Raw genomic sequence first — 27,546 nt, 5'->3', positions numbered from 1 at the left:
TTTTGTAGTAAAAAATTAAAAACATTTTTATTATAAAGCCAAAGGCCACTTAACTTGTCCTCAGACCAATAAAGCAAAGCAGACCACAAAATAATATACAATACATAAATAATCATCTTGAACAATATATAACAAACCAAACATCACATGCTCATTATTATGCATATTGTGTCTTGACTTAGTCCCTGATTTTATTGAATGACTTAATTGTGATCTTCCTGACCACTGTATAACCACTTTGCCCTTTTTTTGTAACAAAAAGCAGAGACTACTAATCATCTCACACCTACAATCATCAGGGTGGTTTTGAAATGTAATGTCTGTCTCAATAAAATATTGGTAACAAAACATGGTCCCTTTTCTTTTCTTTCAGTATGCAGATGTGCACACTGCCAAGTGAAAAATACAAACAAACTTAAGTTCATTTTTCTTCAAAAAAAAAAAAAAAAAAAAAAAAAAAAACACAAAATAAAAATGACAACCTCATCATTTCACAGTAGGTATTGCGTAAAACTAAATGAACTCGAAGAAACACCCACACATAAAAACAAAAGTGTGTCCCTTTAATGCCCTGGGGGAAAAACGAGGCGTGTGCTTGGGGGCTTAGGAAAATCCCTTCCACCCACATCAGTGCAGCATTGTTGCAGTGGCACCCGATACAGTAAAATTAGGGAACGGTGTACATCACCTCCCAAAGAAGGCACCTAAACATCACCGTCATTGTGCATTCTACACAATCTAGCAGCCACCAGAGGTTTTCAGTGTAATTAAATCCACAACAGAGAGAATTCAAAACAAAAACAAAAAGCTGTGGTGTCAACCTGGGAAAGGGAGTGTGATAGGCTTTATCGCAATACTTGTTCATTCAGTAATTCATAAGGACAGAGATCCATACCTGTAGTTTCATTTAAATAGTTAAAGTTTATTGAGAAATTTTGAATTCTTTAAAAAACTAATTTATATATGTTTATTAAATTGATGTGAATGGTCTGCATGCCTAATGCAATCTAGCTCAAATCATGTAGGGGGCAGTATAAAAATCCCCTCACATCCCTTTCAAAGCTTTTTAGAACCACACAAACTCCAGACTCACTACTATTGTCCCACAACTGTCCACACAAACTTCAGACTTAGTACTGTTGACAATATTGGTTGTACTATTAATAATAATTTGTCAAAAGAGAAGAACCAAGTACAATAATGAACTTAAAGGTGGATTTTTTAGAACCTCGTGCAAGGCACAAATGTAAAACTGCACTCTTGCCATGTATAGTTTGCACCTTTGCAATGTGAAAACAAGTAAGGCAACATCAGTTAGACATGAAGAGCAGTAGATAAGAGCTCTTAAAAAAGGGAACCAACTAAATCCACATTTCCTCATTCTGCTACATCTCCCCCTCCTCCTCCTCCTCCTCCTCTTCCTCCTCCTCCTCCTCCTCCTTCTCTGGTAGCGGCATTTTGATCCACCCATCGGTGGAATGGCCATGCTTTTTTTGGTGGCGCTTGTAGTTGTCCCAGTGTCCTGTGGTATAGGCACACTCCTGGCACTTGAAAGGTTTCTCGCCAGTGTGACGCAGCATGTGGCGTTTGAGGTTCATGCTCTGGTTGCAGCTGTAGTTGCACACGGCACACTGGAAGGGCTTGGCACCTGAGTGGATACGCTCGTGCCGTTTAAGGTTGGCCAGGTTTCCACAGGCATAGTCGCATAGATGGCACTTGTAAGGCTTCTCGCCTGTGTGCACGCGGTGGTGCCGCTTCAGGTTGTCAAAGTGGGCAGAGGCGTAGTCGCACTGCGGGCACTTGTAGGGCTTCTCCCCGCTGTGAGTCTTCATGTGACGGGCCAGATGGTTGGGGTACTGAGTGATAAAGCTGCAGTCAGTGCAGGAGTACAGCTTGTCACCTTTCTCTGGGCTGGTGGGGGAGCCTTTAGCCAGCATGTCCAGGGTGCACTTGCCACAGATCTGTGTGGCCGTGCCCTCATCGTCCTCCAGCACCGAGCCACATACGCGGCAGGTGAAGGGGAAAAGCAGCTCAGGTAGCCCAGGGTCTGGATCCTGGGCCAGACTTTCCGTGTCCAGCAGACTGGGGGGATGGCGATTAGCACGCAGGTTACCATAACTATGTAGAAACTCCGAATCACCACTGATGTGTAGAGTTAGATCAGACACCACAGCCTCTGAAAAGGGGGGAGGGGGAGAGAGAAACACCAAGAGAGAGAAAAGAACAGGTTTTCAGTAAGACATAGGCAAAATAAAGTTCTTCCTCATTGTGGGGAATTCAGTTTTAGGAAGTCAACTACTGTTACTTCCCTTTACGCACACGGTTGTGAATGCATGCTGTGCACTGTGTAGTTCCTCTTTGGGTACAGAAAAGCTTTTAAACTAGAAGCACGCAATATTTATGACAAACAACAGTGGCCATCTGGTATTTTCATTGCAAATTTTACATATTTTGAACACTTTTAAGTTTTAATTCTATTGTACGAAACAGATAGCACAGTGAGGCATATATCTGGCAGTTGTTATAAATGTGAGAGCATACAGACTGATATACCTTCCACCATTGGTGTTGACTCCTCTGTCTTGTGGTTAATCATGTGTCTCTTTAGGGTCTGGCTGCTGCTTGCACAGAAATCACACTGGCTACACTTGTTAGGCTTCTCCTGAGTATGCATGCGCTGGTGCCTCTTAAGGTTGCCAAGGGAGTTGCAGGCAAATGTACAATAGTCACACTTGTATGGCTTCTCCCCAGTATGTGTACGCACATGTCTCTGTAAGTTAACTAGCTGAGCTGAAGCATACGCACAGTGCTGGCACTGATAAGGCTTCTCGCCATTGTGCGTTTTCATATGCCGCTTTAGATGGTTGGAGTAGCGCGAGGTAAAGCTGCACAGTTTGCAGGAGAAGGTTTTGTAGGAGCCATTTGCAGTAGACCTCCCTCTGTGCCCTTTCTCATCTGAGCCCTCTGCAGGCAGAACCTCCTCTCTTCGTCTAACATCACGCTCTTCGCCTCTCTCTTCACCCCCACATCGGAGGCAGTACAGCCCTATGTCCAGGGCTCCGCTGAGAGGATCACCGAGAATCTGGCCACACCGCCTGCAGGAGAGGTAGCTTGTAAAGACAGCGTCACCACTCATCTCCTCCCGCTCGCTCTCAGTGTCTCGTGGGTCCTCAAAGTCGCTCTCCATGCTCAGGCGGTTGTAACTCGAGCAGTCTTCATCACTGAAGGCATACGCTGGAATTCCCATGTCAGCAGTCACTGAATTTGGAAAGAAATGCCAGAACATTTCACATAGTAATATAATGAGTTTTGAAAATAAAAAAGCAATGTATTGTCCTCCTTTTAGACTGAATGCTAAAGAAATGCACAGAGGACATTAAGCATTACTAACCAGAGTCTCTCTCAAATCCTATGATCTTGTAGTCATTCTCTCCGAATGCCAAGTCTTGTCCAAGGAGGAAATCACTCTCCAGGACCAGGCTCTCTGGGTTACCACCACCAACACCATCTTCAGATCCCACTGAAAATTTAAAAAAAAAAAAAAAAAAAAAAAAAAAAATAATAATAATAATAATAAAAAATATATATATACACACACACACATTACGTCGTAGCTCACTCACAATCTATTTACACACACTAAAATACACTGACCACTGCATTTTAATCAGTTTAAGGTCAAACAAATGCCTGTCGCTGTCAACAGATCCCAGACCACAAGTGTGGGTTCTCAACAAACAGCGAGATCTCCAGATTGAGAGAAGCACAAGGGAGGAAACGGACAGGACAGGAGAGCTGCAGCAGCAGCAGCAGCAACAGTAAGTGACAGAGGAAGGAACCATGAAAAGGACTCAGATAAATGCAGGGAGGGGTACGCAAGCAGGTCAGAGATGGGTTAGCGCCGAGGCTCTTGGCAGAGATGGGGTTTGCTTAGAGGAAATGGAGTTAGGAAAGAATGTCAAAGGAAGAGGGGAAGTCAGCAGGACATTTTTAAGTGAAGATAGCACCGAGTCTGTTGTTTCAGCACACCCAAGATAAGAAGGTGCTGTTTAGTAAACTATGTTTTAACAGCCGTGTAATCTTCATAAATCTCAGCTTTTGAACTCAATCTGTGGTTTGTTAAATCCATAAAGGCCATAAAGGCGACAGGTCCTTGGCTAATGTCATTCAAACCGCATGTGGCTCTACTGACCAGGCATGTCAAAAAGGCATGGTCATCTGTTCACCATGACAGACGAGCCGATCTGTTCACCACATCTTCAAAAACTTGCTTTGGACACAACCGTGTCCGGCACGACACCCTTAGCTACTAGAAACACCTACACGCTGGCTGGCTGGCTGGCTGGCTAACTGGCTAACTCACACACGTAGCTAAAGGCAATACTTACATTTCACCGGCTGTGGGTTTGACTGTTTTCTTCTGGGCATTTTCTAGCAGTCTCCGATTTACAGCTTCTTCTGGTCGACTCTGAATCAGCTCATTCCTCCCCCTCTCACACTGTCATCTTCCTCTTCCACCGCCAGACAAAGACAGGGCTATCAGTGTCATCAACTTGCTCGTCATGGCCATTGCCAACTTTCCTCCGTAACTTCATGAAATAAGAGCGCAGTTATCCTGCCTTAGCAGCAGACGTGAGCTAACGTGTGTGCACCAGGGTCTGACGGTTTCTTGCTGACTGAAGAACACGGTCAACCTTTATAGCTAGCTAGCTAAAAGACAGCTGGACACGAACAACAGCAGGGCGGACGGGAACTTCACTAGACTGAAAAGTGGAGAGCAAGTCAAACTTACTTGTGACATTTAGCTAGTAGGTATCTATCCAGCTGTAGCTGAAGTAGCCAGCTAGCTAGCTCGCTAAGTAGTTCGGGTATTTCGTGGTTAGCTCATGATGACAGGCTACCTCGCTACTTGCTACAATAATAAAACTTCGACATAGGAAAATGACCGCTGTCTTCTCTATTAAACAACAAGGCCTAGCTTATTAGCTAATATATGACAGAGTGGACTGTGATAGCACACCCAGCTCTATGTTAGGTGTGCTGAAATACCAAGAGACACATAGAGATAGCTAGCTAGGTGCCACTGACCAACAGTTAGCTAGCGCTAGCTAGCATATCTATCTACCGAGGCAAAACTTATGCTAGCGCTAAGTGTCTTGGGCAGCCCAGTTAGCTAGTTGTGTAGCTATGCTATAACTAGTTAGCGAGTGCTAACTTGACTGTTATGCTGGCACTTAACACCAGGTAACTGACCGCAAGTAGTGCTAACCTACACCGACACCTTCAGATATACAGTTAGCTACTAGCTAAACTGAAAGTGCTTCTAGCCCAACTTTCTAAACATCTCGCCATCCAGCATTAGCCTAACTAGCCCAACACTGAGCGTCCGTATAACTAGCTAAGGTTAGACCCGAGAGCTCCAGCTTTTAAAACGCCCAGGTTTTACGTTAGCTAACCTTGCCGTCTTTATTAATGTAGCTAGCTAGCTATAAACCGTGGCACATAAGTGATTACCGTTAGCGTGTGTCTAGATAGCTAGTAGGCTAGCTAACAGCTGTGTATTGCACTCATCTGGAGATAGCCAGCTAGCTCATATTGACAACAATGCAGAGCCTCCACTAGAGGAAGTGATTCACTCCTACGCGTGTGTCTCAACCTCAGGGTGGTTCTTCAGGGGCCCTCTAGAGGCCTTCTGTAAAACCATCCTCTGGGGATCCTTACAGGGTTTCAGTGGAACATTATATGTCCAAATGTTTGTGGACACCCCTTCTCATGGATGCATTCAGCTGTCTTAAGTTGCACGCATTGCTGGCACAGATGTGCCAATGCACGGAGAGCTTCTGCAGTCATCGTAGAGAAGCACTGCCAATGGAATTGGACTCTGGAGCAGATACATGAACCTATTGGCACCAAGCCTAATACCAGGCATAGGCTAGAGCTGTGGGGCAGTGGAACTGTGTACTCTGGAATAATGGTGCTCCATCCAATACTTTTTCGGATGAGCTGGGGATGAGGTGGGGTGGTGATCATCCGAAACGCTTTTGTTGCAGAATGCATTCAAATCCTCACAGCAAAGCTCCAAAATCTAGTAGAAAGCCCTCCCTGGACAGTAGAGAAGGTTACAAGCCTTTTTTCACAGCCTTGATTTTGGAAGAAACAATGTAGAAACCAGCGTCTCAATACTTTTGTCCATATAGTGTATCTTAGTAATGCACTGTAACATTACAATAAATAAATATAAATGCAGCGGTCAGAACATGTAGTTTTCAGTGAAGTTATTGATATTTTGGTATGCGTTTAGAACACAGGTCTGGCTGCTGACCCTCTGTGAGCTCAGGCCGCTATATTGATTTGTTCCGTTCCACCAGCAGCTCTTGATCATCCTTCACTTAATGAAGGACTGATTCGATAGGCGAACATTTGTGTCCAACAATCTACAAATAGGCATGATAAGTAAAAAGAAAGACATTTTATAACCTTCTATAGACAAGGTTTGCCCACCCGAGTCCACCATAACTACACTTAATATAGTGAACATTATTATTCATTATTATTCATTATATATTTCACTATAAAGGTAATATGATCATAAAATCATATTGTTTGTGCATCCGTGTGTATCTGTTTATCATCTCATGCTTAAAACATCCTTTCTACTGAGTCATCTACTGTATGTAGCTACTTGATCCCATAACACATTTAACAACTTTCACTCACTGACAAAGTCACTTAAAGATGTATTTATTAATAAATTAATTCTCTTATCTGCTTCTTCCTGGCAAAGGTCTCGGTGGGTCTGGAGCAAGACAGAAATACCCTCTGGACAGGGCAGCACTCAATTATTCATTAAAAAATAAAATGTAAGTAGATCATTATATTATATAATTACATTATATAATATTCTCAATAATTAATAATTAGTCAACTACATTTTGTGTATTTGATAATTCAATGCTCAACAATGTATTTTCAACATTGGTTCTTGTTTAAAGGGCCCTTGTAAAAAAAAAGAAAAATCGCTGTAGGTACAATATATAAGAGTACTGGGTCACCTCCTCATTCATTGTTTCTTCCAAAAGCAAGGGTATTTAACAACAGCAACAAAAAGATTTGATCTGACTCTTGTTGGAGTAACTGTCTCTACTGCACTCTCTCTATTTTGGTGCACTGCTGTGAGAGCATTACTGAGGTCAGGATGTTGGATGGTCACCACTCCACCTCATCCCCAACATCATTCCAGAGAATGCAGTGCACAGAATTGTGCCAATAGTTTCATGTTTATCTGAGTCCTATTCTATTGGCAGTACTTCTCTACAGGGAATAGACAAGCTGTGTATGTGCATTTGCACAGCTGTGTCAGCAGTGGGCGCAACTTAAAGTAGCTAATGCATTCATTACAAAGGGTGTCCACAAACATTTGGGCATTTAGTGTACGTATGCCACTGTAAATACTGGGCCTTCTTGACTAGAACTCAAGGAAATGGATATCATCACACATAGAATCACAATGTGTTTGTTTTTATTTTGTTATTCTGTTTGTTTCACAAATTAAAGAAAACAAAACCAAGCAACATTAAGCGTAAGATCAAAGGTGTTGGGCAACAATCAGACCTCTATATAGTCACCTTATAATCTTTTAATACAGAAGCTAATGTTTATTCATCTAGTCATTTTAGTCTATTCTGACCCAAATAACACCAAACATACAGAGTTTATAGTTCAGTTTATTGTGATGTGTTTTAAATGTGACTTAACATTGATAGTAGTGGCAAATGTACCAACCTAATAGCCACTAAAATAAAATCAAAGTAAATCTAAACCAAACGAACTAGTGCTTATGCACTCTGAAAGAACCACATGAACTGAACCTCCTTATATACAGAAAGGCCTGGTTTCCTAGTCAAGAATTAAGCCTAGTCTTTTACTACAGAGCATTCTGAATATAGACTCCATCCAGAACTAGGCAGGAAACTGGAAAAAAATATATACTAAATTCCTCAATGAAAAACAAATGCTCATTACATCAAAACTACCATTCCCTTCCAACACACAGGACATCTTATCTTTAAAACATCTGGCCACTGCTTCTAATGCTCCAGTTCTTTAAATACAACACATTCTATACAGAGCATAGCACTAAGCTAAAACACTACCACTGAAATGCAGCAGTTTTACTGACATTATATCTCATTGCAGCTTGACATCAAAAGCAGGCTTTCATGAAACAGATTACTCGTAGAACTGAGGATCCCTACTAACAACCTCAGGATCCCAGTAAACAGTGTGATCGCCCGGGACTTTGCTTAGTGTGTGTCTGGTAACTGGGCCTAACATACTCTGCCATGTGTTCACTACATAATAACACATAGAATTGCCATTTAAGATTTTGCTGGTTGAGCTGAAATCCATGTCTTTTAATTAGCATATAGAATAAATATATCTTAGTCACACATTGCATCATTAGAATCAAATATGATCACATTTTATGGTAAAATGTGATCACATTTAACCTCAGTCAGGATGGTACACAGATATATTTCCTCTAGGCATGTTAAAATGACCATAGACATGACATTTGTATATGTTTTGCATAGAAGATTTTAGCTTGGTTCATAATAAACAGCATTATTTAGCATGCATTGTTTATCTAGGCTTTGACATCGCTTTTATTGATATATTACACCTGTAAGGTTAATATGCAGGCCTGTAATTGAGCCCCATCCTGATTGGGATTTTATATTGAACTGAAATGTTGTGTTAGTGAACACACTCTCTTCTGTACACATTCTCTTCTTATAGTCACATTCCTTGCAGTGATAGTGCGGTGTTGCCATTCTTCAGCAGATTATTTGTCATTAGAATACAGTACAAAAATACAGTGTATTGCAAGTTGTTGGTAGTGTATTGCAGAGCAGGTTGATATTAGTACTGAAAGATGCCTCAGTGATTTATTTTGGTTTCCCAAACAAAGAAGGCATTATGCACTCCGTCCTGAGAACCAGACAGACCAGATTCCCCATTGCTGTGCTGGTCAGACCTTGATGATGCTAACTGATGAAGGTGTTCTCTGGAACTAAGAAAAAATAAGAACAAGCACGACAGCATTGATTACTGTATACAAGAAACAAGCAAACAAAATAAACAAAGTGGTTGCTATTAATTTCCTACAGAATTGTCAAAATACCAAAAAATGTAACTATCACAATATAATGTATAGGATAGAGATAAATCCCTGTCACACTGCTATACATCCCTCATTCATTATCCATTATCATAATGGGCTTAAAAAATATTTTTAATGAGTAGCACTTGTTTAGGCTTTTTTAGGCCTGGATTATTATATGAAAAAACATATATGTTCTCAAGGATGACTCAGTCCTTTAATTTGTTCATTTATATATTTGTTAGTTAAGTGTCTCAGTCTATTTTAATAATATTACTTTTTATTAATAACTTTAACTGCTGCTACTCAACTTTATCACTATCTGTAAAACACTTAACATAGAGAACATAACAAAGTTCTCTATACACAAAGCATAATATTATTATGATTAGTATTAATATTATTTATTTAATGTGAGGTGCAATGGTCATGCTCTTTTCAAATTTTCTGTTCAAACTTTACTACTAAATTATCCCACAGGCAATTTTATTTTCCTTTCTTTAAAGCAACAGGAAATATAGACAATGCCACTGTTTATTTGTTCTTTATCCAAATTAAATGCACACAGGCATTATGAGAAAATATTGGCCAATGTAGATCTTGGCTAATTCAGAGTGTGCTCCCCTGCTCCGATGCCATCATTAATATACTTCAATCTCACCTTGCTCCCCAGCAGACCCCCATTGCGGTAGTCTGGGGTGCTGTGTACAGAGAGTGGTTTCGTCTTCTCCTTGCTGTGGTTGCTGGAGTCATTGTCTTTGATAATATCGTACTGCCTACAGAATAGAGCAATCACAGCTGCAACAAGACACAGATACCTTTGATTAGAAGGAAGCAGATCAAATCTCCTTGACCTTAAAATACTCACCAGGCACTACACAAACAAGCTCAAAACCAAATAGATGCTTTTACTGGGTTTCTAAATTCAAACTCAATGAAAAACAGCTTCATTGTATTGTAAAAATATTAAATCAGCACTGTAATAATAATCAAACACATGGTTAACAGGATCAACAAACTAAAACCCAAAATGAGAATAGCAATTCACCTGCCCACATTAGTAGAACAGTTATGATGATAACCATTTCTTCAGTCAGAAGGCTTCTGGAAATGTCTAGACCTTCTACTGATGGGTCACCTGACCAGATTACATACACAAACACACACATTAGAAGACTGTATGGGTGAGGACATTATGACTCATACACAAGTATAATATAAAATATATTTTATAATTATATAATAAGCATCTTGCAAAATCAGTTTGTGTGTAGCATAATGACAGCAGCCTATGTAGTTCTACACCAATCAGCCATAACATTAAAACCACCTGCCTAGTATTGTGTAAGACAGGGGTAGGCAGCAGGGGCCTGCACAGTTAGCTAATTTCCCTGCTTTAACAAACCTACGAAACCTGACAATTAACCAGTCAGTTGAATCAGGTATGCTTGACCAGGAAAAGCACACAACTATGCAGGAACTGGAATTGCCCACCCCTGGTGTAAGGAGATATGGACTCCACAAGACCGTTTTCTGCAAACTGGCTATTCACTTGCTACCTAATATATACTCCCCTGCGACAGCTGCCAATAAAAGATAAGTCATGTTAATTACTTCACCTGTCAGTGGTTTTACTGTTATGGCTGATCAGTGTATAAAGACTACAACCTAAGATTACCTTGAGCCACCAGGTTAGCCTGAAAATGCTCTGATTTCTCAAGAGTTCGAAAATGAACCCTCTTGCTGGCTTGACTCTCTCCATGCAGTCCGATGGACTGGACCTGAATAATGTAATCTGTGTTTTCATCAAGGTCCCATAGCACACAGGCGCGACTGGTGGTATTAACTTCTCTGATGAACCGCTGCATTAGGCCATCCTGCCTCTGCAACAAACAAAACACTTAGAACCACACACACACAAATTACACACAGACTAAGCACAACCAACATGTAGGCCCACCGTAGATTATCTGATTTATTGTAGAGGTGAGCATAGTTAATGCAACAGTAATTGAGACAATGAATTCCCTTAGGGCTGTGTATCATTTTAATGGCATCTCTGAACCTGTAGTGAGATGGCATAACCAATTACAGCTTCTCCCTCTGGGATGTTCCAGGACACAGTGGGTGAATGTGTCCTCAGGAGAGTGACAGATACATTGACAGGAGCAGCAGGCCGATCTGTGGGAGTCACAAATACAAATCATTTATTAGAATTTTAACATCACAGTCCATCATTCATTTCTTTCATTTGATTAAAACAGACATTCTTTTCAAGTAAAATATCTGTACTAAAACAAATTCACTCATACAGCATATCTCACTGATATTATCCTTGGGCTAATACAGTATTAAAAAGTATGACAGCATTATGAGGTTATTGTAGTCCAAATATAAACTGATAATATGTCATTCCTGAAATGTGGAATTGAAATCATTAAAGCACTAATTTGGTAAACAACAATTGTGCTACACTATACTACACTATATAGACAAACGTATTGGGACCCTCCTCTGAATCACTGAATTCTGGTGTTTTATTCAGGCCCACTGCCACAAATATATAAACCAAGCACCTAGCAGTGCAGTCTGTCTTTACGTTTGGAAAGAATAAGTTGTTGGTAAAACTTTCTTCACAACTAGATAGGTGGGCAACTCCATATTAATACTTATAAATGTAGATTTAGAATGAAATGTCATAAAATGTTCTGTAGTCACATATTTATTCATTTCAATTCCAAGATTCAGCAGCTTGTATAGAAACCATTAGAACCAATACAACCATATTTAAGGCTCATTTCTGAAAAGAATGGTGCTTGAATGGTTCTTGGAGCAATACCATAGACAAACCATATGGAACCTCGTTTATTTACTAATTTAAAGGTTCTTCACAAAATATTGAATATTGTTTAAAAACACTTAATTTGAATAAGCACATTGGAGACTGTATAGTGTTTTATATTATTCTAATTAGATTGTCTCTTGCTAAAAAAAAAAAGCATTAGAGCCAAGTTTTTGTCAGAGAAAAGTCAAGTTATCATGAATGTATGAATATGTAGCAGTTTCTGGATTTAGCTGTTAGTCCCTTGTGGCCATTATGCAAATCAATTCCGAGTTTCGTTCTCTTCTGTAATTGGCAGAGTAAGACACTACTGGACAAAGGCAGCTGCAATCCAATGCCCTGATCACTGAACTCTGCTCACTCATCCATATAATGAGACTTCAGCACAGACTCTATTTTTCTGAAAGGGTGGGTATATGAGGCTATTAAGACATAAGGATGCATTGCCTAGAAAAAGTAAATATCCCTTGGATATTTTCCCATTTTATTGCTTTTGTAAATTAAATCATGGTCTTTTTCTACAGTAATGTGATAAAATATCTAATGTAAAATAAGTGATTGATAAATATTCATCCCCTGTAAAGAGACTGACTCAATTTAACAGGTGTCCAGGCAAATGGTGCTGCCTTCATGTCCACCTCGGAAGATTGTATTAACAACGTTTTGAGCTTGTAGGTATAACATAATTTTGTTCAGGTAAACAACAGAAACACCCTGGAGAAAGCATTTTTATTTACTTCTGTTTTTCTGTTGCCAACAAGTGAGCAAGTATATTTACAATAAATGCTTCTCTGCAGCAGGACCTGGAAGGCTTGTTTAGGTAGAGGGTAAAATTAATGCAGCAAAATGTAGGAAAATCCTAGAGGATAATCTGATTCAGTCTGCAAGAGAACCACAACTTGGCAGAAGATTTATTTCTCAGCAAGACAATGACCTGAAGCATACAGCAAAAGATACAAATAAATGCTTTAAAGACAACAAGGTGAATGTTCTGGAGTAGCCAGGTCAAAGCCCAGACCTCAGTCCAAAAGAGAAAGAATTTGTGGCTGGACTTGAAAAGGGCTGTTCATGACAAAGTCCTGCACATCCTGACAGAGCCTGAGCAGTTTTGCCAAGAGGAATGGAGTAAAATTGCAGTATCCAGATGTGCAAGCCTGAATTAAAGACCCATCTACACAGACTATTACTGCTGTGATAGCAGCCAAAGGTGCATTTACTAAATACTGCCTTGAAGGGTGTGAATATTTATGCAAACATATATATAATTTTTTCATTGACATTACTTTTGTAGAAATCTGTCATTTTAACAATGGAATTATAATTTCAATGGAAGTTCATGTAAAGTCATTCCAAGTCATTTTTGAGCATTTCAATTGGTCCATATATCGTGGAATTTTAATACTTACTAAAAAACAACTAGTAGCTTCAAAAATGGACATGCAAGGTGTGTTTTTTTTGTTGTTTTTTTACTGTTAAAGACACAGTTAGGGTTAAGCTAAGTTAAGGGCTTTCCTCTATTCTTTTAACTTCTAACATTATATTCTTTTAACGTTTTAAAGTTTACAAATCACTTAAGTTACAGCTAAAAGATTCACAACTCACTGCACCTGCATTTTACATCACAGGCGTAACTGGATTATTAAGAGAAAAAGACGCATTAGTAGTTATTACACTTTACTCTTCGAAAATGAAATTGCTGGAAGTCTACATCAAAGTCTGTGCTGGCATGAGAAAGGAAATTACGGTAATAGCAGCAAAGACAGGCCGATCCCAAATTGCTGCTGGGAGAGCAAGCTCAGTGCATGCTGGCCAGACTGCTCTAATTCCTCAAAGAAATATGATGTAACTGCCAACCTAAATGCATGCACTTTCTGTACAGCTCAATCAAACAGTGCTATCAGAGCCAGAAAACATCAGTCTCTGAGTACAAGACAAAATTTTAAAGCAGAGCTATTTTTTCAAAGTTTGTTTCATATGGAGCCTTTTTACTGAGTATATAAGATAAAACATAAAATATGAAAATATGAAAGCTGAACGAAAAACAATACATCATGATAATGTATCCTGAGCCATGCCAATGACTTCAGCAGCAAAATCTGGCATATTATTCTGCACATGTCGACTTCATGCACCATTTCCTCTGTTGGACTGCTAGTTACAGCTCATTGACATGACATGATCTACAAAAGGGTCCTTTCTCAGTTCTACCACGTAGGCATTAAATTAAACACAACAACTAGCTGAGTAAAGGCAATTTCCCTAATGCCTGCTTGTGCTGGGCTTGGTGACAGTTTTCAATTCAATCACTTCAAGTGCTCCCTTATTAAACACTAAGAATAAAAATACATTCCTAATGGGATCCACGGTGCATAAATCCAATGTGAGTGAACAGCCCATAAAAAACACATATGTTGAGACTAAGGGTCTAACAATTTCAATACAGCACTAAAAGCTTGGGGGTAAAAATAAGCATTTGAAACAAAACAATATTTTAGATTGAATCACGGATCTCTCTCCTGAGGGTCTCTCATTTTCATGTCTTTGTGGATATCCTTGTCAGTGATCAGTAGGGATGTAGAATGATACAGGAATCATAGCAGTATTGGCAGATAATGATTTGGAATACTTGTATATTGCCCCATGTTCGACCAAGCTATTGTTTGCTGATGTACTTATTGATTGTGCTTCAGAACAGCAGAATGTTCAGGCAACATTGGACTACCACACTAAAATATCTCTATTTTATTAATTCTACTGTATTTATAACTTGTGTTATCTACAGATACATTCTATAATACTACATAATGCTAATCCAGGTGAATTTACTAACATTTTTTGTTATTATTTGTTTTTTTATAGTTTAACATTGTATGTAAAATGTAGCATGTTTATAAAACAATGTTTTAAAATTAAGAATATACCAATAGAACAGTCAATAGCTCCTGCATCCCCAATGACCAGTTTATTAATAAATGAAATCATTTAAAAATAAAATAAACTAATAAAGTCAGATTTGAATAGTTTTCATTTGTGTTTTTTCTGAAATCAACAGGAGGTCAAAATTATACACAAAGGATCGGAAATATATATATATATATATATATATATATATATATATATAGTAATATAGTATATATACTATACTTGTATAGTATATATAAGTAAAAAGGATTAGTTTCACAGCACTTATTGCACTGACCAGCACTTGGTACAATAAAATAGAGAGAAATTTCTAAATAACTGCAGATTTCAAAAACATTAGTTTAAACAACTGTATGTAGAAAGAAGCTCCAGCTCCAAGATCACCAAAAGTTTTTACATCTGGAGGAAAGGTCAGACGAGACAAAGATTTTGTTGTTTGGCCACAATGACCAGAGATTTGTTTAGATGAGTAAAAATGAGGCATTCAACCCCAAGAAAACATAACCACCTGTTAAGCATGGCGGTGGTAGTTTTAGGACTGTTTTGCTGCCAGTGGAACTGGTACACTGCATAAAGTGGGTGGAATATTGCAGAAGGAGAATCCTGCAGCATAACCTCAAACCATCAGAGAGATGGTCGAAACTTGGACTCAATTGGACAACATCAAAGGTGGTTGAGAAATGGATCAAAGATCGGTAAGCGTATGAAATAGCCTTCCCACAGTCCTAACCTCACCCCTATTAAAAATATGTGGACTGTGCTAAAAGATCGGTTCTGTGCCAGGAAACCAACAAATGTAATTGAACTCTACCAAATCTGTCAAGAAGAATGGACAAATATCCAACCAGAACTCTGCCAAAAGCTTGCTGATGGCCATAAAAGCGTCTGGCCAAGGTGCGTCTTGCTAAAGGACATTTAATCAAAATACTGGATGTGCTCTATGTACATCTGTGCGACTGTATGTATCATTTTGATCCTGTGTTGATTTTCAAAAACTTGTGCACCAAATTCTCTTTTATTCTTTCTATGAAAAAAGAACAGTTCAGAGAAATCAATGAAAGCCTGTCCGTGATGAGTGTATGTAAATAAATGGCAGCAGATATATTCTGTATATTCTTCTTGTTCTGTTATGAGTGTTAAGGTTTTGGAGGTTTTAAAATTAGTTCAGATTTTTTTTTGCATTATTTGAAGCAATTTTTGTTTTTAAAAAAGCTCATGTTTCTCATTTGTCCTAATATTGGAAATTTTCTGAGCCAAATCAATCCCTGTAATATAATTACAGTTCTGTAGAGTTTCAAACACTGAACTGAATCTTGACCTCACTACATAAAAATAGATCCTAAAATGATGTGTACAGCTGCACCCCTAGTTGTGATGGAGGTTCACAGTGAGGTAGAGATAAATGTAGGCTACTTACTCGCTCCAGCAAAGCAGAAGCAGCTGCAGAGAAACAGGACCCAGCTCACAGTCCTCATATCTTTCCTGGAAGCGGTTTAAAACGACACGGGGGAAAAAACTGGACCCACTTTTCCTTCAGTTTCTCACCTCTTCCAGCTCCATCAGTGTCGAGTCAGCTCACTATAAGCCTCAACCCGCCGTCTCCTCAGTCTCATACACACCAACTCCTATTCACAGAACTCACACAACTCATATCCTCACACACTGAGTCAGACAGGCTCTAATTCAGCGACATCCTCTCAGCGTGGCCGTTTCACGAAGTCAATTGAAGAAAAAAACGCTTACATTTCGATATTCATCACAGCATCACAGCGACCAGAGGACACCATGAGTACCTGTGTGAAACACTACCGAGCTGAACTGCTAAACGCCTGGATTAGACGAAGAGTGTTTCGAATAGCCTGCAGAACCTTCACCAGTCTCACCAGTCTCACCAGTCTCGGAAAAGCACACTGAAGGTCTGTGGGGGGAAATGAGATACCACCATACGTCCAGGAGCGAATAAATGGCGTCCAGCGCTGGAGCTGCTCTTGTTTCCGTCCCCACTTTGTCTCTCCTGCGCTACGTTTTGAGAATACTAATAAATCAGTAAGCACATGACCTACAGGTGGTAGTGGGCTGTGGACGACCTCTTTCAGCCTTCACACACCATTCTAGCAGAAAGTAATGTAATAGCTAAATCCCAAACGGCTCCCTAAATGGTTCTTTGAGTGATTATACAGAGCTAATGTGTAATGTCAGGAGTTCAGTGTCAGTTCTGGATAATATGGATGTTTATATGGATATTTCCTCATTTCTGTTTTGAAGAAAATGTGCTCTGTTGTTTTTGGGGGTTGAAAATAAGACCCAGTTCAGATTTGTGCATTTTTAATAGCTAGTTACGCTGCAATGCTTTGTCTGACAGGACAGGTTCTTGTAATAACTAGTGTTCTAAATGGTATGTATGAGATAATAACTGAACCTTACAGTAGCAGACTGTAACAGACATTTCAGGATTGTTCAGTACTATTTTCAGAGGAATACTATAATCATTTAATGAAGCTGTCTATCTAACTGCTGGCAAAAGTCTCAGGGAAATATTACATATTACATAGAACATTATGATCACACTGTTAATTACAACAGCAAAAAACAAACAAACAACTGTATTCCGGGCTCCCTTTATACACAACATAGTTATTCAGACTATATTGCCAAAGGTTTTCAGTGGAGACGTGTTCTCTCGAGTGCCATTTGCGCTTCTTTGTCTGGCAATCTGATTGTTAAGTCTGGGAGAACTGCATTGTGCCAAGTGTAAAGTTTGGTGGAGGGGGGATTATGGTGTGGGGCCGAGTTGGGCTCAGCCCTTAGTTCCAGTGAAAGGAACTCTTAATGCTTCAGCATACAAAGAGATTTTGGTCAATTTCATGCTCCCAACTTTGCGGGAACAGTTTGGGGATGGACCCTTCTTGTTTCAACATGACTGCACACCAGTGCACAAAGCAAGGTCTATAAAGACATAGATGAGCGAGTTTGATGTAGAAAAACTTGACTGGTCTACACAGAGTCCTGATCTCAACCCGATGTATTTTTTTTTATAACACTACAGAATGAACAAGTGACCTGAAATGTTAAACACCATAATGGTTAAAGGAAAAATAGGTGTCAGCAGCAAAAATCTATCTTCTGTGCTTCATCATAACAGAGATGCACAAGGAACCAGGGGGCAGAAAGCAACACAAAGCAGCTTTGCTAGAAAGAAACTGTGTCTAAAACTGTGTTCTATTCACTATGTGAATATTCCAATATTCTGACACAGGCTGATCAAAACTCCAAAAGGTTCAGGTTACTTTTCCTATATGTTCTACAAATAAGAGCTAATTACTGTTAAACTTTATCTATCAGACAGCTTGACTTGATGGGGGATTCCTGCAGAGTATTGTTTTCCTGCTCAGGTGTACCTGATTCAGCTTAATTGGTGGGTTCAGTAGACGTGTTAGGACAGGGAAATGAGAAAACTTTTCTGGACTCTGGCCCTTAGTTCCCCACCCCTGATTTACACCAATCAGCTGTGTTTAAGGAACAGATTTGATGCAGTATATACACTGTAAATGTACAGTATTTTCTATAGTGTACAGCCTTTAATACTATCCAAGAGCCAAGAACCATTTAACCGTAAACCACATGTCCAAGCCAATAACTGAATCTTTATTTTAAAAAGGGTTAGACATGCATTCAGATAGTCTTGACTTATTGTCAAACTCTCTGTATTGTTATAATGTTCAATGAAAGAAAGAAAGCTCACAGTACAGCCCCTGTTTGATAGTATAGCTAATATGCATTTTTAAAGAACTATATTTATTATGCAAATTATTTGTTACATTTAATAATTTATGTTAACTTTAACTTACCATACACTCTTAAAGCTAATAGTGTCAAAAACAGTGATGCTACTGAAGAAGAACCACTTTAGCTTCCCTACTGACGTGCCAGTGTGAGTGTGCGAGTGTGAAAAACAAAGAATCTTCAATAACTTTAGTACTAGATGCCCCAAACATAGAATATATAGAACATTATTTGGATGTAGAAGTCCTTATTTTATCATTTGTCTAGTGCACTAAAGCCTTTTCATGCAGGCCTTGCCTTCAAACTACAGCAATAAACATTAAAAAGACAGGTTCAGTGGTGAATGTCTTCATTGTTGCCTTTTCTGCTCTACCATAGGCTATAACCTTTTCTGTCAAGGAAAGACTTTATGGTCTGTACCAAAGTCCATTTAGGTGAACTTTGTTTTTGTCCATTGCTTAGTGTGAATAAAACCCAAGGATATTGGTTTGCCTAAAGACGTTACATCAAAAGATTTCACTACAAAATAAAGGACATGCTACATTGGGAGGTAAGAGTATGGTGTGTGTATCTAACTGTGTTATATATTATATAGGTATATATTTAAACAAATGGCATGGCTTTTAAACTGCCTTTCTCTACTAATGTCTCTCTTGTAACTGTTTTGGGGATTTTGGTTTGTCTTTCTGATAGCAATCAGGTTATGAGCCGTCCTTACCCATCACAGAGAAATCAAATCCAATCACCACAGATATTGATAGAGCAGACCCCAAAGAAATTGTACAAATGCTGCAAAAATGTGATGCAGAGATCTTTGAGGGAACATTGCATGAAGACTCCATGTATCAGGTTTGTGATAAACTCATGAGACAATATAACAGCAAACGTATCATTGCTATCCAATGTTCAACATAACAATATTTACAGAAACTGAACAGCTGTTCCGTGATCCAAACAATGGTGGATATTTCCAAGAGAGTGGAAATGATTCTCAAGGTAAGATATCACACATGGCCACCGGGAGTGCATTCATGTGTACATATTTTGTATGTGAACTATATAAGCTGGAAGAATCACACACACACACACACACACACACACACATATATATATATATATTGTCACACAAAAAGCCTTGTTTCTTTACAGTAGAAGGAAAAAAAATCTTAACTTTTAGTGGACGTCAATGTAAAAATATGTTATTTTTGAGCATTTCTGTTGGTCTACTTTTAACACAATGTAAAGAACAACAGCCAGATTCACATTATATGAAAAAGTGAAAAAACAAAAGGGAGATACAAGGTTTTATTTGTGATGACTATACATTTCTATATAAGAGAACATATCTGAAATAATTTGTTGCAATAGGATCCAGAAAACGGTCTGATTGTCCTGAGTGGATGTGGGACCTCAGGTCGCATTGCATTTCTTTTGGCGGTAAGCCTACATGTGTTATCATCACATAACTACACAATTTAGTCTGAAATCCATTTAGCCACCCTTTAAATGTAGCAACAGTCAGTTTCTCCAGTAATCCCTGTTTCAGTGGTTCCTCATGTTGTGCTTTAGACATCCTTTAACAGATGGCTTGCTGCTCTTCATGAAAAGCAAATCTATTCTTACATCATTGCTGGGGGTGACAAGTGAGTAAATGTAGGCTGTCTGCTTGATGCATTGGATGAGATGGGAACATGACTTTGCAGTATTTAAGCACTTTATTTTTAAAGGGCCCTGCTGACATCACAGGAGGCTCCAGAGGACAACCCCTCGCTGGGAGCACTCATGCTGGACAAGGTGAGAGCGAGGGCAGAGAGTTGGGTTAAACCACTCTCATATTGAAATACGGTTGTAGTCGAGACCATTACAGACCATTGCTGGATACTGAGTGTAGACTGTACTTTACTCTAGCCAGAGAAAGCTCTTCCAAATTTCTCCACCGTTAACATCCAATACTTTGTTAATTTAATCAGTCCTTCATTAAATGAGATTGCTGTTTATTTGTCTGGATTCTAATGTCATATAGTGCTTTTACTGGTAATTACACACTGCTGAGATAAACAGATTTGTGCAGAGTTATTTTCTGGTGCACAATTTATTTTATTTGCTGAATTTAGCATATTAATAGATTATTCATATAAGCAAATTTATTGTACTTCTAACAGTTATTGTATTTCTAAATGTACAGAGGTTTGTTCTCTGTAAAGAAAAACATGTAATTTGACCAGGAGTGCCCACTCTAAGACCGTATTCATTGCATTCATGCTGTTGTCTTACAGGCTTGTTCAGACAAAAAGCACGTCCTCTTCATTGGAATATCCTGTGGTTTGTCTGTATGTAATGTTCCCTTAACTGTACAGGAATTTCTCTAATATTTTGCTGTTCCCATGAATAAGCTGTTATGGTGTTTTCTTCATATGAAGGCTCCTTTTGTTGCTGGCCAGCTCGACTTTTGTCTGAACAATCTGGAGGTCTTCACTCCAGTGCTGATTGGATTTAATCCTGTGTGCATGGCTCGGTAGTGATTACACAGTGCTTACACTTTAACGTATTTTAATGTATTTAGTAGAATAAAAAGTTGTATTCAATTGTGCCATGCTTTTGTTTTGCTTATAGGACTGAGCCCATGAGGGACTTTCCATTTCACTTCAGGAAGGTTGCAGAGAGAATGAGCGAAATGCAGAAACACCAAAGGGCCTTTGTGCTCAATCCAGCAGTGGGGGTATTAGGTTTTCAGACACAATTCAGTCCTAAACATTCACACATACACTCTCTATTACACAGTTACACATACATTCTCCATTCTCCCATCAGTGTGGGCTTTTTTTTTTACAAATGCTATTTTAAATGTAAAGTGTCTAAAAGTAAACTTGACTCTGATTGTTTTTAAGAAACAAAACATATGCCACTTCATTAAACCCATTTCATCAGCTCTACTTACCTTATAGGAGCACTTTGTAGTTCTATAATTCCAGTAGTCCATTTGTTCCTCTGCATACTTTGTTAGCCTCCTTTTACCCTGTTCTCAAATGATCAGGACCCCACAAGACCACAGGGTGGTGGGTCATTCTCAGCACTGCAGTGATGTTGACATGGCAGTGGAGTATTAGGGTGCGTTGAGCTGGTACGTGTGGATCAGACAGCAGTGCTGCTGGAGTGTTTAAACACTGTGTCCACTCACTGTCCACTCTATTAGACATCCCTACCTAGTTGGTCCACCTTGTAGATGTAAAGTCACCTGTGTCCTTCATCAGTGATCACTGGATGCTGCCCACAGGGCGCTGTTGGCTGGATATTTCTGGTTATTGGACCGTTCTCCAGCCTGTCCAGCAGTGACGCTATGTCTGATCCACTCGTACAAGCGCAACACATACCACTGCACCACCAACATGTCAGTGTCACTGCAGTGCTGAGAATGACCCACCACCCAAATAGTAAACTGTATGTGCAAATGTTTGTGGACATCCCTTCTAATGAATGCATTTAGTTGCACTCATTGCTGACACAAATGTGCAAATGCACACACCAGCTTACCAGAATAGGATTCTCTGGAGCAGATAAACATGAACCTATTGGCAGAATGCCAAATGCCAGGCATGGGCTGGAGGGGTAATAAGCCCTCCAGTAAAAAGTCCTCCAGCCATGAGCTGTGGAGCAGTTGAACTGTGTTCTCTGGAATGATGGTGCTCCATCCAAAATGTTTGGGACGAGTTGGGGATGAGGTGGGGTGATGATCATCCAACATCCTGACTTCACTAATACTCTTGCAATCAAATTCCCCTTAACAATGCTTTAAAATCCAGAAACAGTTACATCAAAAAAGCAGAATAAACTCTTTTTTTTATTCTTTTTTTGTCCTAATACTTTTGTCCATATAGTGTACCAGCACTGTGGTGGTCCTGACTGGTACCTGGCTGGAGTCCTTACTAATTAGGCTGTTAGAAACACAGCATTGGCTTAGACAGGATTTAGATTTCTTTTTATTTTGTAGAGAATCATCTGTGCTCTGTATTTTCCTAGCCTGAAGCTGTAACTGGATCTTCAAGAATGAAAGGAGGAAGTGCCACGAAGGTAATGCTGGAAATTGTTCTTCTGACAGGACATGAAGCTGTTTACAGTAAGAAAACAATAACTCCTGAGTAAGTCTACCAACAGCATCCTCACTTTCATTAAAATATGATATGAAGTTTTCTATTTCAAACACTGAACTGTTCCTGTGTCTGTTAACCAGTGGTGTGTCGGCTTTGGTCAAAATGTATGAGAAAGCTCATGAAGTCACGTACTCACAGAGTAATAATCTGGCAGCCCTGGTTCAGAAAGCTGGAGTAAGGTAGGCTTTCATTTCCGCCATGATTTTGCATACCTGCTTACATAAATATCTTGAGCTGTTCCACTTGGACTCCAGTTGCACAACACCAAGCTTTATTGCCCTCTAGCCCATGTCTGCCATTTGTTGATCTGCTCCAGAGAGTCCTATTTTATTGGTAGTACAATCTAGTAGGGACTAAACGCTCTGTGTAGTTGCTTTTGCACATCTGTGTCAGCAATAAATGTAACTGAAAGTAGCTGAATACATTTGTTAGAAGGGGTGTCCTTCAAGTTCTAGTGGGAGATCATTTTGAGACCCGAGTTGCTGAGTTGAGGTTTTGACAACGCGAGAAGACAGAATCAGCATTGGATGGTACATATATTTTTTTTAATTTTCAACAGTGCAGTTGCTGTTAATCTGTGTGCATTTAACTTGATAAAGAACATTGCTATTTATTGTTCTATCCATAGTAAATTGACTTCTCTGCTTGCGCGGTACAAAAATTGCATTTGCCGCACTTGCCACACTTGAACACCTCATGCTCGTAATTCCAGTCATTCAGCCAGTGGAAAGTTGGATCTGTCAAGTCAAGTCTGATGAATTATAATTATTTAAATGATGGGAAACAACAGTTCTGATAAGATTGATGATGAAATGACCTATTTTGCTTTCTGTTATGGCATAATGTGGAGCAATCACTCTTATTTGAATGAGATTCTCTTTTGTATCTACTGCAATACAGCCTGCAAGAAAAAGGACACGTGTATTACCTTGGATGGCAAACCCTAGGCATTATTGGGATTATCGACGCCAGTGAATGCATTCCAACATTTGGAGCAGGTGCTGTTAGTGATAAATGCAGCAATAAATCAAATACAGCATGTTTATTTTACACTTTCAGAAATATATTCAAAAGCTTCAGAATGATTATTCAGACTATTGTGATATTCATTATATAACCTCAGCCACTGCTACATTTCTCACTTTCCCAGGCTTTGAAGATATCAGAGGCTTTATTAGCAGAGGCTTCAGTGAAATGAACAACAAAGAGGGAGATCTGTCATCTGTGGTGGGTTAAAGCCTTTGGATTCAGCTAGAATAACATGAATGGCAGCAGTGTGTCATACCTGAAACACACCATTGGTAGTCTGAAAGGGTTTATGTATTCTCTCTCTTGACCTGATCCATGACCTATAATCTGTCCAGGGACCACATTTCTTCATCAGCCACAAGGACTTTGTGAACACCTTTTTACCCTGCCTGAGTGGCAATGACATGGTGATATTTCTCTTCAGTGTAAATGGTAAGCGGTACTCAGCATTTAATTTAATCAAGACATCACCACTGCAGTTGCCAGTTGTTTTCTATCCATGCACATGATTGTGCATTGTCTCTGCAGACAACCTGAATGAGGTGTCTGAGTTGGCCAAGTGTGTAGGACAAAATACATCAAACCTCCATGCACTCATCCATGACTTTGAAGGACACTGTGTTCCAGTGAGTAAAATGACTTATGGTGCCTTTTAGGGTAGAACTCAAACGCATATTTTCGTGGTAAAATATCAGAGAACAAAATCTACTTTTTTAAAATGATGTGCAAAATATTCAAATTACAGGAAAGCTTTAGGGCCCTGTTTATGACTGCCCTCAGCATCACATGGCCCTCTTCCTTATACAAGCAGTGCTCTGTCCTAATGGTACGTTTTCCCTCTTTTTAAATTCCTAAATGCAACGTATTGCAAACACATGCCAAAGAAAGTAACTTTGACATTACTACTGTAGTACAGCTGTGTTTTGGTTGTTTCCACACAGAACCAGCACTGGGAGCTTTCTACCAAATGGTGCCTTAATGCGATCAGCACAGGTGCCCATATCTTAAAGGGAAAAGTGTACAAGAATTACATGATAGACCTTAGAGTTACTAACAGCAAACTCTACAGAAGAGCCATTCGAATGTTACAGGTAGGGTTATGTCTTCATTATGCATTACACAAAGAGCATGGCATCAACTGAGTAACTTAAAGAACCTGTTTATAGCTGGTCACTTCATGTGTATCAGGCCTTTTTGGTCAAGCCACATTCAAATGTAAACACACCCAAGACTCATTTACACCAGATACAAATGGGATTGCTCAAACTACTTCAGGAGGCACATTTAATACAAGTGTTTTAGCAGGGTAAATACAACCTTCCAAACAACCAAACAACCAAAACCTCTCCCAGTACAACCTAAACACCAGTAATAAGAGTGAATTTGCATATTCCTACACAGCGATCGGATTTCAGTCTGACTAACCAGAGACGCATTTGACTACCAGGGGTAAATGTATGTGACTAAAGTCCTATCAGGATACAATCCAGATACTAATCATATTTAGTGACAAGGTGTAAACGGGGTAAAATCTAAAATGTAATTTATTAAGTTTAATGACAGTGTAATACTCAATATGAGAATTTCTGGTGCATTCCTAGGCAGTTTGACCTCAATATATAATATATAATAAGTAATATTTATGAATACTTGATATTCTCTTTAACTGGACTAAATGTTTCTCTCATCAGAGAAGAATGACATGGTTACCCCAGTAATAGGCTTAAAGGTTTCAGTAACACTCAGAAACAGGCTTTAAATTCAGTCTCAAAAACAAAAAGGGTCCTGAGAAAACTGCATACAGAGTAAACCAATTACTTGTAATTCCACTGACTTGGCACTGTCAGCAATGTAAATTCCCATAGGGATGCTAGTGGAAAACAGTATTATGCTACGTCTAATCAGACAATGAAAAGCTATGTACAGAATTTTAGTATTACAAGGTTTCTGGATTAAACATTACTATACATTGGTTTAAGCTGGCAGAACTTTGCGGTTTTACTGTTGCGTTACTCAGTGTGAACAAAATGAAGAATTGAATTAATTGACTACCTTCTGCTATCTACTGTCTCACTCTGTGACATTTTGTAGGACACTGCCTACTTTATCATTTATAAATATTGAAGATTACTCATCATATCAAGTTTACCTAGACCACAACCATTTGAGTCATTTCCACTGATGTGCATCTCTAACAATAAACGTGAGGCCAAGTACAACCACATGCATTAGAACATGTATTTCACCACTATTTGTTAATGACTTTTCACTCATTAGTTCTTCAGAGTAATTAACTCTATTAAAGCAATGCAATCCCTGCATCAGATTTAAATGATGAATTTATTGCATTATATATTTAATGCCTTCACCTTCAGAGGTTCACGAATAGCACACAAAGACAGAGTGAAACAGCTCTGCTGAAATCTATCTATGATGTGGAGGAGCTGACTGAGGAGATAAGCTCAACAGATGTCACACAACACACACTTGCGGCTAACCAAAAGGACCAGGTAAGAGCAGACTAATGCATTTAGTCAATCATTTTGAACAGTAAGTCTGGAATAATTTCTATATGACTATAGCAGATAACATTTAGGGCATTATTTGAATGACATGCCACCTTTTTGGGGCTCGCGTTGTCAACTAGTAACCAGTCACTAACTGGGTAAATTTATTAATTAAGTTATGACCAATGACTGTAGAAAACATCTCTCAAAAGTGAAGCAACCAGAGGTCTAGTCCCTGGCTGGTTGTAGTACGATATGTAGCGTCACCCTTCCCCATATGTTTCAATGACAGAACAGTCCATTCCCATCTCCACCAAATGAGGAAATTAAACCAGTTGATTACTCTACATTTACATTTATGGCATTTGGCTGACGCTCTTATCTAGAGCGACTTACAAGGTTACTCGTATTACAGAGGAGGACCATTGTAGTGTTAGGAGTCTTGCTCAAGGACTCTTATTGGTGAAGTGCAGCATAGTCACCCAGACCAGGAATCGAACCCCAGTCTTCCACGTAGTGATGTTATCTGTTGCACCACACCATCCACTGGCACCCACTGTTGTTACCTTTCTCTCACTCCAACGCCAATTGCTTGACTTCGCTCTTTCAGACACGACACAGTAGCCCAATAGTTAGTTATTAGCAGCCTGTACCGGACTGTCTGATACTCTGTGGATTAGAAGCTGAGCTAGGTATGCAAAGATTATCTTAGTGAAAAGGTAATGTGTAATGTGTTTTTTGTTTGTTTTAAAAAAAGGTAGAATGAAATTCATTTCCATAGAACGGAAGGGAATGGAACCAGAGCTTCATGTTTTCTACAGACATTATTTAGGACAAATGTCATTAATGCTAATATGATTGTACTGTTAAAATACTTGTAGTGTCTTTACCTAATTAAGATTAAGTCTTAAATTAAGATTTATTTAAATATCTATTAAATATAATTGAACTGTTGAGTGTAATACATTCTAAAACTCTGTAACTCTCTGTTTTTCATCCAATTTTATTGTAATGGCAGGTTGTTCCCACTGCACTGGTGATACTACAGTCTGGCTGCTCACTTGCTGAGGCTAAATCTCACTTAGATGCTCACCCAGTGATTCGAGACGCAGTGGCTGCCTGCCTGAGGTTGTCTTAATGCAGAAGTGCTGA

The 27,546-nt window shown here is 39.2% G+C and overlaps 3 protein-coding genes across 3 annotated transcripts; 1 reads left to right on the top strand and 2 right to left on the bottom strand.

Moving 5' to 3' along the window:
• Positions 1-5,604, bottom strand: znf513b (zinc finger protein 513b). Its single transcript, XM_072689278.1, has 4 exons — positions 4,389-5,604; positions 3,392-3,520; positions 2,554-3,258; positions 1-2,176 (listed from the first exon to the last, which is right to left on the bottom strand). The coding sequence occupies exons 1-4, from the start codon at positions 4,426-4,428 to the stop codon at positions 1,386-1,388; spliced, it is 1,665 nt and encodes a 554-aa protein (XP_072545379.1). The 5' UTR covers positions 4,429-5,604; the 3' UTR covers positions 1-1,385.
• On the top strand, positions 4,606-27,546 carry gckr (glucokinase (hexokinase 4) regulator). Its single transcript, XM_072689285.1, has 21 exons — positions 4,606-4,808; positions 6,785-6,860; positions 19,173-19,260; positions 19,404-19,559; positions 19,638-19,706; positions 20,079-20,147; positions 20,280-20,353; positions 20,438-20,504; positions 20,987-21,040; positions 21,131-21,225; positions 21,324-21,429; positions 22,728-22,846; positions 22,939-23,037; positions 23,759-23,856; positions 24,009-24,085; positions 24,223-24,319; positions 24,416-24,513; positions 24,633-24,713; positions 24,829-24,978; positions 26,263-26,397; positions 27,413-27,546. The coding sequence occupies exons 3-21, from the start codon at positions 19,246-19,248 to the stop codon at positions 27,530-27,532; spliced, it is 1,779 nt and encodes a 592-aa protein (XP_072545386.1). The 5' UTR covers positions 4,606-4,808; positions 6,785-6,860; positions 19,173-19,245; the 3' UTR covers positions 27,533-27,546.
• On the bottom strand, positions 7,503-17,022 carry fndc4b (fibronectin type III domain containing 4b). The gene is made up of 6 exons (XM_072689284.1): positions 16,345-17,022; positions 11,229-11,344; positions 10,842-11,046; positions 10,212-10,301; positions 9,825-9,961; positions 7,503-9,073 (listed from the first exon to the last, which is right to left on the bottom strand). The coding sequence occupies exons 1-6, from the start codon at positions 16,400-16,402 to the stop codon at positions 9,032-9,034; spliced, it is 648 nt and encodes a 215-aa protein (XP_072545385.1). The 5' UTR covers positions 16,403-17,022; the 3' UTR covers positions 7,503-9,031.

The sequence above is a fragment of the Salminus brasiliensis genome, chromosome 10, assembly GCF_030463535.1.
Source record: "Salminus brasiliensis chromosome 10, fSalBra1.hap2, whole genome shotgun sequence".
In the NCBI taxonomy this organism is placed as follows: Eukaryota; Metazoa; Chordata; class Actinopteri; order Characiformes; family Bryconidae; genus Salminus; species Salminus brasiliensis.
This window is presented reverse-complemented; position numbering and strand designations above follow the sequence as displayed.